The 23,913-nt window shown below is 33.1% G+C and overlaps 1 protein-coding gene across 2 annotated transcripts in view; it reads left to right on the top strand.

Annotated features, from left to right (window-relative positions):
• UHRF2 (ubiquitin like with PHD and ring finger domains 2) overlaps window positions 1–23,913 on the top strand; it is a 163,825-nt gene that overhangs the window by 30,841 nt on the left and 109,071 nt on the right. For both annotated transcript variants that reach the window (XM_051987558.1, XM_051987566.1), the window contains exon 2: window positions 7,660–7,902. In XM_051987558.1, coding sequence (XP_051843518.1) covers window positions 7,660–7,902 — 243 coding nt within the window. The remainder of the gene's footprint in view (window positions 1–7,659; window positions 7,903–23,913) is intronic.

Below are 23,913 nucleotides of genomic sequence, written 5' to 3'. Positions count from 1 at the left end.
ACTAGCTCTTAGGTTACCTCTTATACATTTGACATAAATTAATTAGCTGTATGTGCATAGGTTTTCTCTTAATAAGAAAGAACTTATTCTCTCCATGAGGACTCTTTGAAAACTGGGAATGGAATCTTTTGTCTTTGTGGCCCCAGCACCTAGCAGTGTCTTGCACATCAACATCAATATCTAAACTCATCCAAAAGCATTTGTTGAATACTTGCTCATTGATTGATAAATTTAAAATATAGTCCCATTTCTTGAGAAGTTTTCGGAAGACAAAGATGAAGCAGTTATCAAATCAAGAAAATAATTGTTATAGGGTGTAAAGCTAAAAAGGGACAAATTGAAAGCAGCAGACTGAAAGAAGTTACTCTGTAGAATCCATTTGCATATGTATTTATTTTACATACACACTACAGAAATTTTGCTGAGAATCCTAAGTATACTCATTCTGGAAGTGAGTCTTAACTTTGAAGATAGTTAAATTTGTATTTGTGAATAGGAGTGTTTATGAGTTGTATAGAATGGTGTTCACTAATTGTTCTCTTTCTAATAATCGTAGTGGAAGCAAAATAAAATCTTGAATTTAGAGTGCTGAATCTTCTTCTTAGTAGGAAAGAAATGAAATTCTTTATTCATCTTGCATTTTTATTTAAAAAATATAAGCCAAATATGCAAAAGTATGGGTTTTTTGGTTTTTAGTTACACTTCTGGAAAAACAAATAGTTATAAAATCTTGTGGTTTTCAAACTTGAAAATTTGCCACAGAACTAGAACTGAACCACAAATCACAGAAATGGGTTCCCCTCCTAATTTGGGTAGCTATAGCTTGACTGCATAGGGAAAAATTAGGTAAATAGTTAAGGAATATGAGATCAGCTTCATGTGATTTTTTTTAAAGTGAACATGAAAATGTCTACATAGGCTGAATAAAGTTGAATTCAGTTTTAATGGCTTCATGTAGCTTTATGCACATTTAGGGATTAAATATAAATTATATCCATTGGGCTCTCTAAGATGAGCATAGAGGAAACCAAAGAGATAGCTTATTGGCTGAGTATTCTGGAGTACATTAGAAAGATGGTAAGTTAAGTTTGAATTTCCAATAATTTCTTGGATTTATTTGGTGCAAATATAGCCCCCTCAGTGAATTGTTAGATGGGTGGTGGCAGGACCCTAAACTTGACTGATCATGACATGAAATTGTCACTGCTCTTGAGAGCAGCTCTGGATTTGAACCAGAGGGAATGAAATATTTGTTAGTTGATGGAGTTGTGGACATTCCTATAAATGTACCTTTTGACTCCAGCCTAAAATGTAAATTCTAGAGCATTTTGGATCTATGTGTAGCATAGAAGTCATTGATCTGGTATCTTCCTATAATGGGAAGAATGCTGTATACTTAGAATTCTAAGCAAAATTTACATAGTGTGTATGTAAAATAAATACATATGCAAGTGGTTTCTACAAAGTAACTTCTTTCAGTCTGGTGCTTTTAATTTGTCATTATCTTTTTAATAAAAATTGCCATCATAATTTGAGTCTATATAAGAGTATTATATTCTGATGGTAATTTAGGTAAATGTTGGAGGTGGGCATGGGGATGGTTCTACATAGTCTTCTGGATATACTCAGTTGATGCCATTCATAAAATGTGGTGACCAGAACTAAACACAGTATTCTGGCTATGGTCTTAACAGGATAGAATATAGTAGAGCTATGACTTCTTTCAATTTTAGTGTTTACTATGAAAATCTTGGAAACAAGACTATAAAAGCATTAACTTTTTTGCCTGCCATGTTACACTGTGGATATATCTGGAGTTTTCGTAGCTCACTAAAATTGTCATTTGGTGCTACTTATCTTCCTTTAAATCTTTTGAAGGCTATTCTCATCAAAACCTATGGTGCTCCTCAGACTTTATTCTCCTTTTCCATGAATTTTGTGATTGAGTTGTCACTTTCTTCTATATAGTGATTTTATTTGGGGGAAACAAGAGTAGGAATGTTGGTCCAATATTTTATCAAGTTAAAAGGGTATTATAAAACATATAGTAGCTTTTGTGAATCATGTGGGATATTTATTATAGATTTGTTTTCCACAGTTTGTTTTATTTTGCCATCAGTCTGTGTAGGTATTTGTATGATTTTTAAGATTGGTGAATTCAGATTTTTTTTTAATCTTTTAAACTTTAGGTTATCTTTACTTTTCTTCAAGATAGGCTTAAAATTACTTAAAAATTGTTGTCCATTCTTTAGCAGATTATTTTTAATAAGTGAATAAAGGAAATGATAACTTTTAAAATGTTTACTTTGTGGTTTTGTGGTCCATGTAGAATGAGGAATCAGATTTAATCCTTATATATGCTTGTCTGGAATTAGGACTTCATTAAATTTTCATTCAGTGAATATCAAACTTGCACTGTGCAATGATTTGTGGTAGGAATTGGTTATTGATTAACATCAGCTCTAAATAAGGCACAGTTCTAGATCTGGATGAACTTAGCTAGCAAGGGAGGGAAAGAGAAATGAATGCATGATAGAGAGTAAAAAGTATTGTGATCTCTGTTGGCTTCTGTCATCATTGATATTCTTAGAAGAATTTGGCTTTTTAATAAATGCAACCTAATGTCAACTTGAAATTTATTGTTTGTTTTTCTTTTTTTGAGCTATTAAATATTTTTAAAGACTATGTGGGCTCAACTAATTCTAATAAAGTATTAACCTAACAGGAAATTCTAATAGTTTATGAAGAAAGGGTTTGGTAAGAAAATTGAGAATATAGAGATTTCAGAGAAAGATGTTTAATCTTTAATAAAATATAATGTATTTAAGCACTTCAGAATATTGTTGGTATGAAAACGTATTATTTCTTAAACTAAAACAGGCTAGCTGGACCTGCACTTTAAGCTCTATAGTTAGTGGGGGGGGGAGTAGAGAAAGAGGGTAGAGGGAGACAAAAGGAAGAAAGGAAAGAGAGGGGGAGAAAGGGGAAATAGGGAGAGGGAAAAAGAAGGACAAGATGGGAAGAGGGAAAGGGGAAGAGAGTAAGTGTACTACATTTGCTTATTTGATGTCTTAAAAAATTCATATTTGTTTCTCCCATAAATGATGAAAAATAGTGTTGTATATCAGTATTTAAATATGAAAGTCAAAATGACTCGTTACATGAGAATTTAGATTTAAGACCTTGTGAGCAAGAAGCTAGTAAAAAGATTGGAGGTTGAAGTACATCACTGAAGACTGCACACATTATTAAGCACATGCTGTATGTAAGATATCCTGTTAGTTAATGGAGGTAAAAGTTCAAATAATGAAACAAATTCTACTTCCAAGTAGTTTAACATTCTAATGGAGAAATCAAAAAGTACATGTGTAGATAATATGTTGCATATGTATAAGATGAATAATACAAATCTATACAAAATACTTGGAAAAAAATTTTATGAATGAGGACACTAGCTAATAATTGGGATCGTCAGGAAAGGTTTCATGCAGAAGATTATTGTTAAATTGTGTCTTTTTTTATTATTATTTTTCCAAATATATGTAAAGATAGTTTTCAACATTCATTTTTGTAAAACTTTTGTGTTCCATATTTTTCTCTTTTCCTTCCTTACCTTCCCTCTCCCCAATAGAGCAAACGAGGGGTACAAGTAAAATATGTACAATTCTTTTAAACATTTTTATATTTGTCATGTGCAAGAAAATCAGATCAAAAGGGAAAAAAACATGAAAGGGGAAAAAAAAAAACCAAGCAAATGGCAACAATTAAAAACTGAAAATACTATGCTTCTATCCACCTTGTCTCCATAATTCTTTTTATGGAGGCGGATAGCATTTTCCATCCCAAGTCTATTGGAATTGCCTTGAATTACTGCATTGGTGAAAAGAGCCAAATCCATCACAGGTGATCATCACACAATCTTATTATGTACAATATTCTCTTAGTTTTGCTCACTTCACTTAGCATCAGTTCATCTAAGTTTTTTTTCCCCCCTTCAGGCTTTCCTGAAATCATCCTGCTGATTATTTCTTATAAAACAATAATATTCCATTATACACATATACCATTACTACAGCCATTCCCCAGTAGAAGGTCACCTACTCAATTTTCAATTCATTGCTAGTACAAAAAGGTCTGCTACAAACATTTTTGCACATATGTGTCCTTTTTCCTTTGTTATACAGACCCAGTAGAAACACTACTAGATCAAAGAATATGCAGTTAGCCCTTTGGACATATTGAGCTGTATCTCTTAAAAGAAGAGAGTAACTCTGAAGTTGGAGGTGTGAGGGAGCCAGAAAAATTCAGGGAGAAGAGGGTATCTAAGAAGACAGGGTGGTCAGTATAGATGCACCAAATAAGTAGAGAAGGATGAGAACTGAGAACACACTATTTGATTTGGCAATTGAAATATTTTAATTGGTAACTTTGGAGGCAGCAGTTACAGTTGAGTGATTGACTTCAGATGGCCAGGTGGCAAAGGGTTGAGGAAATGAATGAGAGTTAAATTATACACAACTTTTTCAATTAGTTTAGCTGAGAAGGGAGGAGATGTAAAAGGATATGCGGGTTTGAGTTAATTAAAATTCAATATAAGAATGCTGAATTTTTCATAGATTTTAGTTATCATTACTCGTTCTTTTTTATTTCAAAAATAATTTTAAAAACATTTTTGTTAAATAATGTTAAATTCAATTTAACAGTCCCGAGCTTTTGGGAGACAGTGTAGCAAAGTGAATAAAGAACTGACCTTAGGGCCAGGAACAGTTGGGTTCTGTTTTGTTTTGTTTTTTTAATTGCATATTGCATATGTGACCCTGAGCAAGTCATTTCTCTCTCTCTCGCTCTCTCTCTCTCTCTCTCTCTCTCTCTCTCTCTCTCTCTCTTTCTGTCTCTCTCTCTCTCTGGTCTCTCTCTGTCCTCTTTTGTCTGTCTCTCTCTTCTCTTAGCCAGTATCTTAAGATTTAAAGTTGCAGAGCAAGTATCAATCTGCATTTTTAGAAGTGGGGGAAGTTCCTTATTTGGAAATTTTTTTTATTAATGAAATCACAAGAATCATCCCTATGCTTTAAATTCCTCTGTCCTCCAGCAGGATAGAAATTATTTAGTGTACTTTCTTTTCTTTTAGCTTTTATTTGTAAAAATCCTTTTCATTTCCTTAGAAATGATATGATTTTCACATTGGTTAAAAAAAAAAAAGATCCTTTTTTAGCTGTTGTCATTGCTATTGTTCAGTTTGGGGGAGGGGGAGGGAAGATGGAAGGAGAAGAATAAACAAGAAGAGAGAGAGTCAATGCCTTATAAGAATTTTGCATCAGTCATTCACTATTAACAGATAAGGAGTGAGAACATGACAGAGTATGAGAGTTTAAATGTGGCCTCAATCACTGTGTGATCCTAGGCAATTCACTAAACCCCAATTACCTCTAGGAAGAAAAATAAAAGAAAGAAAAAGGGGAAAAATTGGTCTACTGAGTAGGTGAAATCATCTCTCCTCCTTGTCCCCCAACCCTTCTATCCCAACAGCACCAGATCATTCTGATCATCTGAGCACCCTAATTGCATTCTCCTTCAGTTTGTGCTAAGTCCTGTCTGCCTTTCTAAGGAATCCCCATCAGATGTCTATCCTCACCTCTGACCCCACTATCACGCTTAATAAAGGCCTTATGTATTACCATAGCCTGCTGGTTGGTCTTCCTGCTTGGTCTTTCCCAGCTTCAGTTCATTCTATACTCAGCTGTCAAATTAATCATCTTAGAGTCCAGATCTAATTTGTTACCTCCTACTTAGTAAACTCCAGTAGTTCTTTATCACCTTCAGATTCAAATAGAAAATTCATTTTCTAACATTCAAAACTGTTCACATTCTGGCTCCTCTCTACTTTTCTAGCCATTTTATACCTTATTCTCTAAAACATACTCTGGCCTTTTTGCTCTTCATTGCACAAGCTATTCAATGTCCAGACTCTGGACATTTTTATTAATTGTCCTCTATGCCTGTTAATACTTTATTCTTTCATCTCCATTTCCTGGCTTCCTTGTCTTCAAGTTTTCCATGAAATAGCCATCTTCTTTGAGAAGACTTTATTGGTTCCCCCTAATGCTAATTCGTTTCCTCTGTTAATTAAACCTGTATATATCTTGTTTTTATGTTGATTTGTTTTGATGTTTTCTCCCCCATTAGACCTTGAACTTTTAGAGAGCAGATTGTCTTACCTTGCTTTGTATTCCCATTGTTCAGCAGAGTACTCATAGCAGGTGGTTAATGTTTGTTGACTGACTAGTTTGTTGTAACAATGTCTAGTGGTTATCAAGTTGATAATGCTAAAACAGAGATCTGACCATATATTTCAAATTAAAAAAACACCTCCTCCTCTGTAGCTCTAACTCTGGATGGCTCCTTACAGAGTCTCCATGTAAGGAGAGGACCCACCCTTATCGCATTGCTCTCCAGATTGCATTCTGGTCTTTCTCTGTCAGGCCCACAAGGAGCACTGCCCCCACTATCTTCTTTTTATGTGTTGTCCTTTCCTAATGGAATTAAACTTATTTGGGGGGAGAGCACTGTCTTTCTACTTATATTTGTTTGTATTCCCAGAATTTAGCATAGTGCTTTGAATATAGTAGGTACTATGGTGCCTCTTGGCTATAACTTCTTGAGAGAGGGCAGAGAGGGGTCAGAAATAAATCTTATCTGGTAAGTAATTTGACCCTTTCATGGGATTAAAAAAAAAGGTTAAAAACAATTTATGTTGTATTTCTTAGGCCTATTTTGTGGGAAGTGTTATGTAACACAGGATTTTAAGCAGGAAGGACCTTAAAACTCATCATATCGAACCCTTTCATTCTAAAGATAAGGAAAAAGGCCTAGAGAGGTAAAATGTCTTTAAAGTGAAACCAGTAACAAGCAGCAGAGCTGTGACTAAATTCTCAACTAAATATAATGCTTCTTTCACTGATCATACATGTGAAATAAAAATGAGACCAATGTATTTGTTATTGTTGGTAGGTTATTATAATTTGGAAAATGGTAGGAAACTTTTACTGTCTTTAACATACATTTTCTCAAGTGTAGAAATGTGTGAGAACATTTTTACTATGATTGGTAAATCTGTGATGTGAGTCTCTGACTTAACCTAATTTGACAGATTCTAGTTTCAGACAATTTTGGTAGAAAGCTGACTGACTCCCATGTTGGTGAAATCCAAGCTTTCTCAAGGGTTTTTCTTTAGAGAGTATTAAAGAAAGATTTAAAGGTTCCACTTCAACCATATTTGTGCCGTACTCTTCTGGCCTTCCGAGCTTGTGCTCAAAGCTTGAACAAAATTCTGCCTTCTATTTTTAGAAGGTAATAATTAGAGGAGAAATAATTAGGCTTTTTAATTTATAGAATTTTATTTTATTTTTTAGTTATACTAGCAGAGGCAAGTCATGATATAGTGGATATATATATATATATATACACACCATATATATAGCTGAGTCTGGAATCAAGAAGATACCAAGTTCAAATCCAGCTTCAGATACTTAATTGTGTGACCCTGCATAAATCATGTTTGCCTCAGTTTCCTAAATTGTAAAATGAGGACAATAATAGCTTTTATCTTTCAGGATACATACTGACTGACGTAGTTTTATGGTCTTTTTTTTTCCTTGACAGTTGGAAGATGGACATACTTTATTTGATTATAATGTTGGGCTGAATGATATTGTTCAGCTGCTGATACGTTCAGAGCCTGATGGTCCTAGTACTTCAATACAGACTAAGGGCGGTGAGGTAAAACCTCGTTCTAAGAGTAGCAGCAAAAGTAAAGCCAAGAAAACAACAAACAGTGGATTTTCCAATCAGCCATCTACATCATCTTGTTCATCTCTTATTGATCCAGGGATTGGAGTATATAAGGTAAGTCTGTTATTTTCATATGTTTTAAAAATTGGTATACAAAGATAAGAACTATTGATCTTTTTTCTGAGTATATAATTATTCAAAATAATAAAAAAATCTGTTTAAAAGTAAATATTTGAATATTGTCCTATTTTTCAGCTAATCTGAGAATTATGCCTCAGATTGAATGAATTGGGATACAGGTTTTTGGTCTATTGGTACCATGTTTTAAAGACAACAGTCTTCTGCTCTGTAGAATATCCTAGTCAAAAATAGTAATGATCTTAAAGAAAATACTTCTTAGTCTTTTCTATTGACTCTGATATCCTAATGTAGGATATGTGCATAGTTGTAGCGTGTGTGTGTGTGTGCAGTTTACCATCAGAGAGTAGGGAAATAAATAAAAAGAAAATTTTCACATTTTGCTTCTTAAACATTTTTGTGTCCGGGGCAGCTGAAGTCAGGAGAACCTGAGTTCAAATCTGGTCTTAGACACTTAACACTTCCTAGCTGTGTGACCCTGGGCAATTACCTCAGCCAAAAAAAAAGAAAGAAAGAAAGGGGGGGGTGGGGAGGGAATTGTGTCGATTTTATTCAGTGCATTTAATTTCTATCTTTCCAAAACTTATTTTTCCTCTTACTATGTCCCTTTCCCACTAAAAGTCAGTATTGTTATAAAAGCTTTTGTTTTCATTTACTTTCCTTAAAAAAATCATATCATCCACATCCATCCTTAGAATAGAACTGTTGTTCTTGACTTCCTTTTCCTTCTAACTCTTTATTCAGAACAGTAAAAAGTAAAAACTATGATATAAAGAAGTAGGGAAAAAATTGGAAATAAGATCGCTCTAAAGAATAGTGTTCTCCATCCAGCCATTCTGGAGAGCAATTTCGAACTATGCTCAAAAAGTTATCAAAATGTGCATACCTTTTGATCCAGCAGTGTTTCTACCCCAAACAGATACTTAAGAAAGGAAAGGGACCTGTATGTGCCAAAATGTTTGTGGCAGCCCTCTTTGTAGTGGCTAGAAGCTGGAAAATGAAAAGATGCCCATCAATTGGAGAATGGTTGAGTAAATTGTGGTATATGAATGTTATGGAATATTATTGTTCTGTAAGGAATGACCAGCAGGATGAATACAGAGAAGACTGGCGAGACTTACATGAACTGGTGCTAAGTGAAATGAGCAGAACCAGGAGATCATTATATACCTCAATAACAATAATGTTTGAGGATGTATTCTGATGGAAGTGGATCTCTTCGATAAAAAGAGCTTTAATTGATCAAAGATGGATAGAAGCAGCTACACCTAAAGAAAGAACATTGGGAAATGAATATAAACTGCTTGTATTTTTGTTTTTCTTCGCGGGTTATTTCTACCTTCTGAAGTCAATTCTCCCTGTGCAACAAGAAAACTGTTCGGTACTGCACATATATATCGTATCTAGGATATACTGTAACCTATTCAACATGTAAAGGACTGCTTGCCATCTGGGGGAGGGGGTGGAGGGAGGGAGGGGAAAAATCAGAACAGAAGTGAATGCAAGGGATAATGCTGTAAAAAATTACCCTGGCATGTGTTCTATCAATAAAAAGTTATTAAAAAAAAAAAGAATAGTGTTCTCTGTGCCTGAAGTGGGGGGGAAGGAAGGTTGTGACCCCACATGATATACGTAAACCTCTAACAGTGAAAAAGCTAGATAAAACTAGGTATTCTTCTCCATTTAGAATGGGGCAAAATCTCATACCAAAATTGATCTAATTTTCCTTTTCTTCAGAATTTCTAGGATGGTATATCAGGGAAATGATGTAGATTTATACCTGGATTTCAGCAATACTGTTGCAGGTGAGATGGAAAGATACAGATTCCTTTATCTCACAGGGAGAATTTGTTTAAATATCCATACCCAGAGAGTACTTCAGAGCTCTGTCCTGGGCTTTCTTTTTCAGCGTTTTTTAACAATGAGTTCTTAGGAGATGTGCATCTCAGGCTTTTGAATAACATAGAGAGGGATAACTAGTAAATCAAGTGACTGAATTGTGAATAAGATCCATCTTTAGGGGTATAAGGGAAGAGGGATTTGTGTCCAGAAGAAAACATTTTTTGAAGATATAAACAAATTAAATTTATGTTAGAAGATAAGATTATAAATACTATCATCCCATAAGGCAGTGAAAAGTAGTAGAGGAAAAGTAGTAGTTCATGGACATTGGAAAGGAATCTTTCAGAATTTTTGTTAACAGTTTCTCCATCAAAGATACTGTATGTAGAATTTATCACATTTGGACCATGACATCATAGCCACAAGGTACTAGGTAAAGAAGTAAAATAGCAGTAAGGAAAACAAATATAGGAAAAAATGATGAGATTCGATCAGATTGCACAAAAGCAAACTCAGCTAGAAGTTGTTCATGTTTGTAATTATTGAGGAAGAGGTTTCCATATACTAAAAAAAAGAAGAATTCCTATTGAAAAAAATAACCAAGAAAATGTGATAATTGACATTGAGGTTTACGGTTTGAAAAACTTTACATTTATTAATTTGTCCTTCATAACACCCCTATGAAGTTTTATGGATGATAGAAAACAAGTTTGTGACTCATCTATGAATACACATAGCTAGTAAATGTCATTGATGGGATACATAAGTATTAATAACATGAATCCTTAAAGTAACAATAATTCCTAATACTCCTCCTCCTAATAATAATAATATTGCTAGGTCATTTTAAGTCATCTCACCTCTCTGGGCCTCAAGTTTCCTTATCTGTAAAATGACAGCATTGAATTAGGTGCCCTTGAAAAGTTCCTTTTTAGCTCTAAGTCTAGATTGATTTTTTTTTTTTCTTAAAGATAGCAACTGAGGCATCTTGTCTTGCTTTTGGACCACTTTAATTGGCAGGAAGTCACACCTTATCTCAAGTCTTAATTGGTCTCTTTGCCATATCAGCCCCTGACTCTTCTGCCTTCTGTGGCTTAGCAAAAACAAATCTAGTTCTTCCATATGGTCACATATATGTACCATCTAAGTTCTAACATTCCTATTTATTCACATATTTGGAACTCCTGTTCTGGAGCTTCCAACTATCTTGAATCGGTATTCATTCTTTGAGTCAGGCCCCAGCTATGCTTCATGCCTGCTCCTGGGTCACATTCTCACCAGCTCCCTAGCAACTAGAACTAGAGCATTGGCCCTTTCAGTTTCAGAATTCTGACCCTCAAGCTCCTGCTAACCCAGTTGGTGAATACTTCATTTTTGTATCAGAGAAAGCCTTGATAAGAGTCATTTTCCGCCTTGTTCTTCAGCCATTTCTTTGTCAACTGCATTGCTAATGTGTGCACATCCTTGCCCCTCATATGCTTTCCAGTTCTGAAACTGCACTTAAATCAATAATGCAATTTTTTTTCTAAAAAGGATATGTTCCTCCTCTTGCCCCCACCATTTGCCGTTCTTCTGACTTTGCAAACTAAGATGCCCCTTTCTATAGATGATGTCTCACCATTAGAACCAAGTTCCTTGAAGTCAAGAACTGTTGCTAACTTTTATAATTAATATGATTCTTAAATACTGCAAAAATAGATAAAGATCCTTTTGGCCAAAGCTCCTTTAACTGTGGGTTGTGACCCCATGTGAGGTTGCATAACTGTATGTAGGGATCATAAAATTATGATTTTTAAAAACTGGTAAATGTTTGATTTGTTACACCCATATTATACACCAGCATGCCCAGGATCATGTAAAAAAAATTTTTTTTGAGTGAAACTGAGTCATAAGCAGAAAAAAGTTTAAAAATCCCTACTTTAAGCATTTCACTGAAGATCTCCTTTCAAATTGACATTCAGCCATTAATAATGACTAGTCTATTGGTCTGAATCTTTTTTGTCATGGCATGACAGTCTAATTAAATCTATGAAAATCTTTTCAGAATGTTTCAAAATGGGCAAAATAAAATGCATAGTATAAAGGAAACCAGTTATATTAAAATAATATTATAAAAATATAAATAATGTTAAAATGTCTAAAATGTTATAAAAATATAAACCAAATTCACAAATTTCAGCTTAACCTCCAGGATTAGTCATTCAGCCAATTGTAAATTCACCTTATTATTACTTATCCCACATCATTCTGTCTTTTCCATAAGAATACAGTGAGCTGTTTTATTAAGTGCTTTGATAAAATCTTGGTTAACTGCATTTATAGCATTTCTCTGATTTGCCACTATTACCAAACTGTCAAAAGGCGATAGATAGTTTAGTGTGAGATTTGTCTTTAATGAAGTTAGGTAGGCTTTTTATGTTTACATATATATTCTTTAATCATTTCTTTAATAATATAGAAGTTTTCTAGGTTGTCTGTCTTGCTCTTTAGTATCTTTTTCTGTTTATTTTATAAGAAATTCTTATTTCCTTTTATTTTGGAACAGATGGACTATTCTGTTTTTTAGTAGCAAACATTAAATCTTTAGGTTCTTTCTCTAGAATTTGTATTTCATTTTAAAAATTCACTTACCAGATAAATGCTGCTTTTTAAAATGACTTTAGATTTTTATAGGACTGGTCTTCCTTTATTATGTCTTTACCTTCTTAAATGTACTTTTTGTTTGTTTTTCTATCTACATTTTGTTAATGTTTTTCCTAGTTGTTTAAATAACAAGTGAGTAATTTGGTTACTATTAGAAGAGATTTCTGAATTTCTATTACATTCAACCATTATAAAAAAATTTAGCTACCCATGTGGTGTTTTTCTTCTTTAATATAATATAATGGTTCTCTCTGTGAGCAGATTTCTCGGGGAGGTTTTCTGGAGGCAGCCTTAGTTTCAGTTAAAAGTAATAATCACCCCAAACGCAGCCAGGTGATAAAGTTCAAACATTTATTTCTTATCTCTTTCCAAGCCCAATTAGCTTTCTTAGAGCTTTCTTTCTCTCTCTCCTTGGTTCTAAGAGCTCTTGAAGCTTTGTCCTTTGCTTCTCCCTCTGCTTCCTTCAGCCTTCAGCCAGCACAAAGGTGGAAGATGGAATGAATCTCTCTTGCCTCCAAGAGAGGGCTTCTGGCTGAACTGACCGATGCTCCCCTCTCAATCTTTTCAACTGAACTGAGCCTCTGTCTGCTTCTTATATATGATCTCCTCTGAGAGAGTGGGATTATAGGTTTCCTCTCAGAGTGCTTTCTGGCCCTAAGAGCTTCTTGCTTATATGAGCTCTCTAAAGATGTGAATACAAGCATTGTTTTTATCAGTTCTACTTAGTACCTTGTTTCTTCTGGCCCATAACATCTCCTTGTAAGCAGATCGATCATACTGAACCATGCTAAATTAGATAATTATTGTCTCTATCAACTCTAATGACTTAACAGTTTGTAAGGATTCCAACATATCTATCCTTCATTATGTGTCATATTTTTTATTTTTCTGTATGAAAGTCTAAAGTGTGACTTGTTGTTATATAAGCTTATCTGGTATCTTATTGTAAATATAATCACTTATTTGAACTGGGTAATTAATGTGAGATGCTTAAGATTGTCAGTGACACTTGTGAATTTAGCTGTTATCCTGTTACTGAAATCATCTCAGTTATTTTTTGTTGTATTTCTTGGATTTTCTAGATGATACTCAGGCATCTGCCAATGGTGATATTTTCACTTCTTTTTTGAGTTTTAACCCAACTTGCTCATGTCTTAATTGCTATTACTAGCATATCTAATATTTTGTTAAATGCTACTGATCAAATTTGATTCCTTTCTTATTGGGAATACGTATAGTCGTCTACTTCTGTATATTTTTTTGCTTTTTTGTGTATGTATAAATACTTTTCATTCATCAATAGATCTTTAATTTAATCAAATCAAAATTTATTGATATGATTTTTATTATTTTTCTTCTTGACAGGAGATAGTATTTTCTTACTACTAAAGCATCTTTTTATTCTTTGAATAAATTCTTATTGGTCATAAATAGTTTTTTAAATGCTATATCTAAATTTAAAAATTTGTATCCATTAATGAGAGAATTCTTTTTGTTATATGTTTTTAAAGTGAGGACTTTCTTCTTGACAAGAATTAAGTCAAAGTTAAGTCTAAATTTTATTTAGAGAAATTGTATTATGGTTGAGAAGATTGGTCTTAGCCCTTAGTTTATACTCTGTCCTATGGAAAACTTAACCAGCAACAGTGGAAACTTTACACAGGCTGTTTTTTTGGATTAGGGCAAAGGTAAGTGACTGTTTCTTGAGAGCTTTGAAACATGCAGAATGATTTAAGCCCTAGTACTAGGCAGGTGGGCAACTACATCCTGTTTTTCTGTTCCTTTTGGTTAATTAACTGCATGAGAACTAATACAGCCCGTGACAACTGGCACAGAAATTTATATAAATATGCGACCTTTGTCACTGGTCCTTTAAGAACTAAGGTTGTTGACAATAAAATTTGCCTTGATTGTTAACCGATTTGCTTCCTGAAATTCTTTCCTGAGGATCCGAATGGATTCTGAATGATCTTTATGAATAAGTGATTCATTTTTCTTGAAGTTTTAGGAAAATTCACTATTTCTGTTCAGATCTTCTGCCTTATTTTAATTATTAAAAAAATAGAAGGAATTTCATTAGTGACTTGCCTTATGTCTTCCTATTAAATTAATCTATTTTATTTTGCTTTCACAATTTTGATACCATATTTTTGTAAATGTCTATTGATTTCACTTAAAATCTTTATTATAATACAGATAGGTATAAGATAAATTAACTTTAACTCTCCCTTTTTATTTTGGTGATTTTTTTCCCTAACTTTTGAAAACTTAGATTAATAGTCAATAAATTGTAAAATTGTACTGATTCTATCCAGCACTCTTAAATCATCAACATTCACCTTATACTTTTTTTTCTTGACTTCTAATCACTTCTCTAATACAGAATTGTTTTCTTTTATTAACATACATTTTCATAAATATATATTTACAACAGAAACTGCTATTGTTGCTTTCCAGTTGTTTCAGTATGTGGTTTGTTGAACCACATATCAACTTTTATCATTGTCTTTTAATAGCCTGTTGAATTTTTTATGGTTTCTTTTTTGGCCCAACAGCTAACTTATTTTTGAACTTCCATGTAGTTACTTACCTTTTGCCTTTTGTTTATTTGATTTCTTTTGAATGTTTTTTTTTGGGGGGGGTAGTAGGAGATTTTCTTTTTATAAAAACATTGTTCCTTTAAACTTGATAATTTTTTTCTCCGGAGATTTATGAATACTTAAAACATTGTTTTGTGTAAGTTTTCTTTAGTTTGTTACTAATTCTTATCTTTTAAAGTAAATTATTCAGGCCTTTTTATCATAATGTTTAAAATATTATTTTTGATGATTTCCTTATTGTTAATTTCTTTCTGCTTATTATAATTATTGTCTTTTCTTGCCTGAGCTTAAATTCCATGGGTTTTTTGTTAGGAGAAGTTTAATACTTTATTCATTCACATAGTTCTCCATTTCATGGAATGTCCTGGTTTAAATTTGGTTTTATCTAAAATTATTGTGTAAATAATATCTAATTCTTAGAGACTATATAGGTGATACAGTAGATAGAATCTGGAGTTTTCTTTCCTTTGGAAGTGATTTTTTTCATACTAAGATGTTTATTACTCTTGCATACAACTTCAAATTGACCCAGACTTAGTGTCTTTGCTATTATAAGAACAATTTCACAGGATTGCTGGAAAATTCAGATCATTATGTTTTAAAATGTGCTAATGTTAGAAAAACTTGGAAAATTTGAGACAAAGCAAGTGTCTTATAATTTTGGTTATCTTTTAGGAGGATGCAAAATTTTTGTTCAAAATATTTTTTTAACTGTAATATTTGTATCTACTCACATCATGCTTCCCCAGATTTATAGGCTTTATTCTGTGTTCAAAAACCTGCTATGAGTTGATACTTTAACTTCAAACCCTCTATACTACTTTTTTTAACCTCTTTACCATGAAGATCATTTATTTCTTCTATACAATAATATTACTTCTCTCTTTCTTACAACCCAATACCTTTACCTATAAAATCTTTCTCTTCTGAGGTTGTCAGATTTATGTCTCCTTTTTCAAGAGCTTGTGAAAATATTCCTTTTCTATAGTCTTTAAACCTATCTAAAATAGACAGCTGCTTTTTTAGAAATATATAAATGAATAAGATATTACTGGTCTCATTGCTTTCTATGAATTTTGATATTGCATGGATAGAAAGCATTCTATAAAGCTTAGTTTTGGTGAAATTTTGTTTCCATTCTTTAGTAGGGCTTCCCATGGTTATGTCCTAGTGGGTCTGCCTTTTGATGAATGTTCTTGATTTTTCTGCTTTCATCAAACTGAACTGATTAAAATACCCACATCATCAATATAATATGCACATGAGTTGTTCCTTGTTTAAATAGTTCCTGATTGTGGTTTGAAAGTGACCCTGAAGGCTCTGCCAGCAAAGTGCAAGGAAGTCCTTTGAAGTTGAAAAGCTTTCAAGCATAGGCCTGATTGGTTATTGTCCTTGGTTTCTCAAGGAGAACCATGATGACATCACTATATTGGAGTCAGGTTACAGTGTGTCTGACTGGCTGATCATACCAGTATAACGATATGCCTACTCACAGACTAGATGCCTATCATTTAAAAACCAGCCAAGACAACTTTGCTGATGTTTACCATTAATTGACTTATAAAGAGTAAATATCCCAATGAAATCACAGGTATTTCATGTTTTTGGTTTGATTCCCACTTGAGATATTAATTTGCTGACTCATCCATATACTTTGTCTTATCCATTGCTGTCTTACCAACACACATTTTGAGAAATCTGACTAGGAGCAGAATTTCTCTGTGCTATGATCTGCTTTGGAGAATCTACAAAAGGGACTCTACTGTATCGGTTGAATGTTTGTTGCTAAAGTGGAGACTATATAAATTGATTAGGTATTCCATGCCATGTACAGTTGGTGTCTTTGGGAAATTGATTATGAACATCTTTGCCTGTCTTCTTTCTAAGAAGACTAGTGTAAAAGAAATTCAGAAGATGTGGGAAAACAAACAGACTGAGATTATTTTCCCTTCTTATGTCTAAGCATTTATTACACAGCAGCTGTTGCTTTTATGTTATTCCAAGCATATATTTTATTTAAAAAATTTTCTACAACTATACATCAACTTTGTGGCCTAAAGATACTGAATTACCTCTAAATTAGTCTTGTAGTTGATTAATCCTTAGTCAAAATAGTCATTTCTATTAAAAAAATGTTAAAATTTCACTCTTAAAATTAGGCTCAAGTGATAGCAGAAGAATCTTTTAAAAATAAAATCAATAAATCAAATAAAATATTAGATTTCAAGATCCTAATGGTGAAGGATCTTTCTTTTTGTAGAATTTTGATTTAAAAAATTAGTCAAGACATTAATTAATAATAATCAGTGAAAAGGTAATGGGGGAATGAGGGTTATGATAGTTGGAACAAAAATAAGAGATGAAATTCCACTGGGCTAGAAACCATCCTTTTACATTCATCCCACAGCTTGCTCAGCCATTCCCTACTTAATGGACATCCTCTCAGTTTCCAATATTTTGCCACTATAAAAAGGGCTGCTATGAATATTTTTGCACATTTAGATCCTTTTTTCTTTTTTTAATGAACTCTTTGGTAAATAGATGTAATAGTAGTAATACTGGATCAAAGGGTACACACAGTTTGGCTGCCTTTTGGTTAAAGAGCTCCAAATTGCTCTCCAGAATGGATGGGTCATTTTATAATTGCACCTCTAGTGCATTAAGGTCTCAATTTTCCTCATAGCCTCTCCCAGTTTTATTATTTTCCTTTTTTGTCATATAACCAATTTAATAGTGTGAGATAATATCCAAAGTTTTAATTTTCATTTTTCTAATCAAGAATGATTGAGAGCACTTTTTCATATGCCTATAGATAGCTTTGATTTCTTCATCTGAAAACTGCTTCTTCATATCCTTGGACTATTTATCATTTGGGAAATGACTTGTATTCTCATAAATTTGATTCCATTTTCTATATATTTGAGAAATGAAGCTTTTAATCAGAACTGCTTGCTATAAAGATTGTTTGCTACCTTTCTGCTTTCCTCTAATATTTGTGCAAAAGCTTTTTAAATTAATATAATCAAAATTGTCTATTTTACATTTTGTAATGCTCTCTATTTGATCATGAATTCTTCCTTTCTCCATATATCTGACAAGTAAGACTATTTTTTGTTCTTCTGAATTGTTTATGGTGTTACCCATTTTGTCTTGTGAGATGTTCTGTACCTGATTTGTGCCTTAATTATTTTCCAGCTTCCACAGCAATTTGATAATAGACTATTATTATATACATTGAGGGACTTAGTTTCTCACTTTTGAGCCAGGCCATCCCTGATAGGTCCCTGGAAACTGAGAAAGATTAAGTGTGTCAGTTTGCTCCACTGTAACAACACTCACATATCTAATTTTTAAAATATCCCAGACCACCAATTCCCTGTATATGTTGTTTCCCCCATTATAACAAATTCTTTTGGGTTAGGGACTGTCTTTGCTTTTATATTTTTATCCTCAGCATTTAGTACAGTGCTGAGCATATATTAAAAACTTAAAGCTTTTTCATTCTTTCATCTGTCTTTGTTTGCTTCTGGGATGTTTAATATTTTATTAATAACTTATAAAGGTATAGATGACATTTTATCAAGGAAGCATATCATAAATGCTAATATGAGATGACAGTCCTATTCCCAAAATATCTTGGAAGACCAAAGTATTGTCTTAAACATAATGAAATGAATTTCAATAAAGAATGAATTTAAGACCAGCAGGATGAATACAGAGAGGACTGGCGAGACTTACATGAACTGATGCTAAGTGAGATGAGCAGAACCAGGAGATCATTATACACTTCAACAACGATATTGTATGAGGACATATTTAGATGGAAGGGGATTTCTTTGACAAAGAGACCTGAGTTTCAATTGATAAATGACGGACAAAAGCAGCTACACCCAAAGAAAGAACACTGGGAAACGAATGTGAACTATCTGCATTTTTGTTTTCCTTCCCGGGTTATTTATACCTTCTGAATCCAATTCTCCCTATGCAACAAGAGAACTGTTCGGTTCTGCAAACATATATTGTATCTAGGATATACTGCAACATATCCAACATATAAAGGACTGCTTGCCATCTAGGGGAGGGGGTGGAGGGAGGAAGGGAAAAAAAATTGGAACAGAAACGAGTGTCAATATAAAGTAATTATTAAATAAAAATTAAAAAAAAAAGAATGAATTTAAGTCTAAAAGCTCAATGGGGAGAGGGGAGAAGAGGGAGGCTGGGGAAGGGATCAACTACGTAGTTCAGTGGAATAGAGTACCACCAATCCTGGAATAAGGAGGATCTGAGTTCAAATTCAGCCTCAGACACTCAGTAGCTTTGTAACTGGGCAAGTCATTTAATCCCAATTGCCTCCCTCCAAAAGCAAAAACAAACAAAACAACAAACTGACAAACACAACATAGGGGAACCATGATTAGATAGCAATTGGTTTGAAAAAGATCTGTGGCTTTAGGAGAGAGAAAGCTCAATAAATCCCATGGCATATGACAGCCAAAGAATAAATAGGAAAATAATATTCCTTATTATTGTTCTGTAAGAAACGATCAGCACCATGATTTCAGAAAGACCTGGAGAGACTTACATGAACTGATGCTAAGTGAAGTGAGAAGAACCAGGTGATCATTGTACATGGCAACAGCAAGATTATATGATGGTCAATTCTGATGGACATGGCTTTTTCCAACAAGATGATTCAGGCTAGTTCCAGTAATCTTGTGATGAAGAGAGCTATCTACACCCAGAGAGAGAACTGTGGGAACTGAGGGTAGATAATAACAGCATTTTCACTCGTTTTGTTGTTGTTTGCTTGTATTTTATTTTCTTTTTAAAATATTTCCTTTTTGATTTGATTTTTCTTATGCAGCAAAATAATTGTATAAATGTGCGCATATGTTGTATTTAACATATATATGCTTTACCATGTTTAACATATGTTGGATTTCTTGCCATCTAGGAAGGGGGGTAAGGGGAAAGGGAGGGAATTGGAACACAAGTTTTACAGGGGTTAATGTTGAAAAATTATCCATGCATATCATTTGAAAGTTAAAAGTTTTAATAAAAAAAATTTAAAAAGGAAAATGATATTCCTTCCATGGAGTATTATAGACAGTCTGGGCTTCACAATTTAGAAATGACGTGGATGAGTTGAAAATCCTCTAAAAAAAAGTCAATCAGGCTATTTAAAGCCCAATATCCAAAGTATTATGAGGCTTTCTTGAAGGAATGGGGTGGTATTTAACCTAGAGGAGAAAAGGAAAAGTGATTGGACCCATTCATGTGGCACTAGGGGATGAAATCAGAGTAATAGAAGTTTGCAGAGGTAAAATAAAGGTTGGTGTCAGGGAAAATTACCTAACCTAAAAAATCGTAAAGATTCTCCTCGTTAGATATCTTCCATGAAAATACGGATGACAACTTGTCTGATAATGAAGAGCAGGGATTTCTTTTTAGTATAGGTTGGACTAATGACTGTTGAGATTTCTTGATCTGTGAAATGATGATGCCCTGAAAGCAGTTCAGATGTCAACTTTCCTCCACATAGGTTCTTGGGTCCTTGAGTTTTATCTCTTTCTTCAGTTATTTGTACTCATTTTCCTGTGTTCATAAGATCATGGGACCATGGTCTTAAAGCTGGAAGAATTCTCAGGTCTTTAAACCAAGCTCCTTTTGTAGATGAGGAAACTGAGATTAATACATTGTCTGGTGACATCACACAGGTATTGAGAGCCAGAATTTGAAGCTCATGTCCTCTATTTTAAATCAAATGTTCTTTCCACTGTATCATTGTACCCTGCCCCAGAGAATATAACACATTTGGAAGATAGGCATAATTTTGTTTCTGAATTTGTATTTCCAGAACCTTACATAGTGCCTTACATGTAGTGGATGCTAAATAAGCACTTGTTGGATTGAATTTTTCATTATTCAAGACCTGATAATTCCTATTTATAACATGTTTCATGGAGCTGCCGAAGTTTTTGTCAGAGAAAAAGTCTAAATAGTTTAATCTAATCCCCTCCATTTCTTTTAAAATAAATCTTAAGATCTTATGAACTTCGTTAATACTCTTAATGGGTAAACAACATGAAGGTGAATAAATAATGGCATAGATTCTAAATCATTTACATTCTGATTGAAAATAAGTACTTCCCCTTTTAATCTTGTGCATTGCATACTGAAAATATTATCTTTGGCTTTTATGTAGGTGTAGGGTAGTAAGTGTATATTTTCTTCCAATTCTACTCTTTTCTTTATCATTCTATAGAAATCATTTTTCTTTTTTATTTTATTGCATAGTAGTGTTCTGTTTCATTGATCAACATTTAATTCACTTCTTACCAATAGTTGGATATCATTGATATTTCTAATTTTAAAAACATTAAGAATAATGCAGCTATTGCTATTTTTGGTGGAAGTAATTTTTTTCTTTGAACATCTTTGAAATATAATGAGATTGCTACATTAAAGAGTATCTTCAGTATCATAATGCTTTTATCTTGTCAAATAGCTTTTTATAACATTAATTTTTTTTTTTTGTCTCACCAGCCTGTTTGCCCTCAACCCTACAAAATTGAGTCTTGCTGATTTTTAGCTGTTTTGGATAGGAAAAACAAAACAAAACACTTTTTCCCTCCAGCTGATGAATACAATTTAGGTCTATTTCCCTTTCCCTTTCTCTTTCCATTTCCCTTTCCTTTCTTTTTCCCTTTCCTTTTCCCTTTCTTTCCAACTTAAGTTTTAGATACTGTAAAAATGTTAGCAGTTTCTGTTGAAGTTCAGTTTTACAATCTGTTCATTTCTTTTAGAAGCATAAGATTTAAAGAGCTGAAAAGGACCTTTGAATCCATTCTAAAACCCTTCATTTTTCAGGCAAATAGACCAAGATTTAGAAAAATTTTACATAGATCAAGTTTACATAGAGGCCGTCTATACATCAGTCATTTGGGGGAAAGGTTTGATTGATGGTTCATGAAGATTTCTAAGATTAAAATTTTTAATTATTTTCTGGTTTTCAGTGATTTCTCTTATTTTAGTCTGTCATGATTATGACTACTTCATTTAATATCTAGTAAATTTCATACCTGATTTCATTGGTGTGGGCATGCCTTGCACCAATGCATATTGTAATATCTTCATGAGATAGCAGAAAACCTTTGAGAGTTAGTTACTGTGGATGAAAATTTTGTTTACCCCATGATAAACTTGATGAGCCTTTCTAAGCTTAACTGGCTAGCTAGACTAGTTCAGAGTCAAGGCCATGCCTGAATCCTTTTTTACTTGCCTTGTGTTGTTATAAGCTTTAAGAATACAGGTTTACTTCAAGGATACAATGAAGAATTTGAAGATAGCAAAATGGTACTTATAATTTGCCAAAAATTTAAAAATCTTGTTCAACATTATTAAAACAAATATGACCTACACTAAAAAAATTAGATATATAAACCCAATAAATTGAGAACTGATTAATTTTTTACAAAAATATTTGTAGGTTTTTTTGTCTCAAACTCATTATTTTTTAAATTTAATGTCATTTGTTACAGGAAAATCTGATTTATATGGCCATTTATAAACTCCATAAAAGAAGCCAAACATATATTGCCCACCAAAGGATTTTTCAGCTTTGTTTTTAGAATTTTTAGATTCTACTTTTAAAAGTATTTTTTGAAATGTTTCCTCTCTTTTCCTCTCATATGACTTAGAAGTAAGCTTTGCAATAGTGACTTGATTTGGCTGTAACTCTAAACGTTCTTTTTTACTCATCTCAATTAATATTCAGTTGCCATGGAAATTTGCTGATACTGAACTGAGTACAGCTACAGCTGAAGTTTAGGCATTGTTAATGTTTAGGTCGAGTACACTCATGATTAGAGCTCACAGTGCAATGGGAATAGAAAAATGAACAGGCACAAAGTACTTCCATACAAATCTGCAAAAGTCTAAAACAAAAAACTATTTGGTTGGATTTAAATTCTTTTACTTTTTAGGAGATAAAACACTATAGAACTGGTGATAGTTTTAATGCCCTTTTAATTATTATTATTTTTTAGGAATATTGAAAGGAACGCTAAGCATCAGAATTAGGTTTTTTTTTTTTTAAGCTAGAACTTTTTCATTTATTGCACACTAAAATGTTAACTAGTTTTTCTTTCAGTTAAAAAAAATAAACTATTTGGATGTAATACCATGCTTTTGCATATTGTACTGCCATTAAAATCTAATGAGTCCCTTATATAATTTTCATTTTTAAAACCTCTCCTTTATATTGGAAGTTGAGTAGGTTTTTTGGTGAGATTATCAGTAGGTTTGCAAAATAACAAATCTTCACTCATTCTAATTTCAGCATGTTAGACATGCGTATGATCATACCTGTTTCATTCATTTGCAGTTCAAAAGAGGAAGATTTGGTTCTCAATGAATTGATCATAAACTATCAGGTGATATTACCTAACGAGTCAAAGGAAGAAAAGCTTGATTGTTAGTAGGTCCTGATTCTCTGTTTAGGGATCCCAAGGCAGCTACTTTTTGACCTGATAACAATAGGGGTTTGTTGACTTCTTGTGGCAGGTATCCAAGACATAATAATAGCTAGCATTTATATAACACTTAAAATTGGTAAAGCACTGCACAAATATCTTGCTTTGTCCTTACAACAACCCTGGGAGATAGATATTATTATCACTCCCATTTTGCAGATGAGATAACTGGGCAGAGTTTAAATGATTTGTCCAGTGTTAAAAAGCTAGTTTGTGTCCAGGGCTGGATTTGAACATGTCTTGTTGTCTTCAAGTCTAGCATTTTATTCATTGTGCCACTTAACTGCCTCTGAAACATAACATTACTTAAGGGGATAGAATGTTGGACTTGAGTCAAGAATATCTGAATTCAAATTTTATCATAATGA

This window comes from Antechinus flavipes, chromosome 1, assembly GCF_016432865.1.
Source record: "Antechinus flavipes isolate AdamAnt ecotype Samford, QLD, Australia chromosome 1, AdamAnt_v2, whole genome shotgun sequence".
In the NCBI taxonomy this organism is placed as follows: Eukaryota; Metazoa; Chordata; class Mammalia; order Dasyuromorphia; family Dasyuridae; genus Antechinus; species Antechinus flavipes.
Note: the sequence above shows the minus strand (reverse complement) of the source record. Positions and strands in the feature narration are given on the sequence as shown.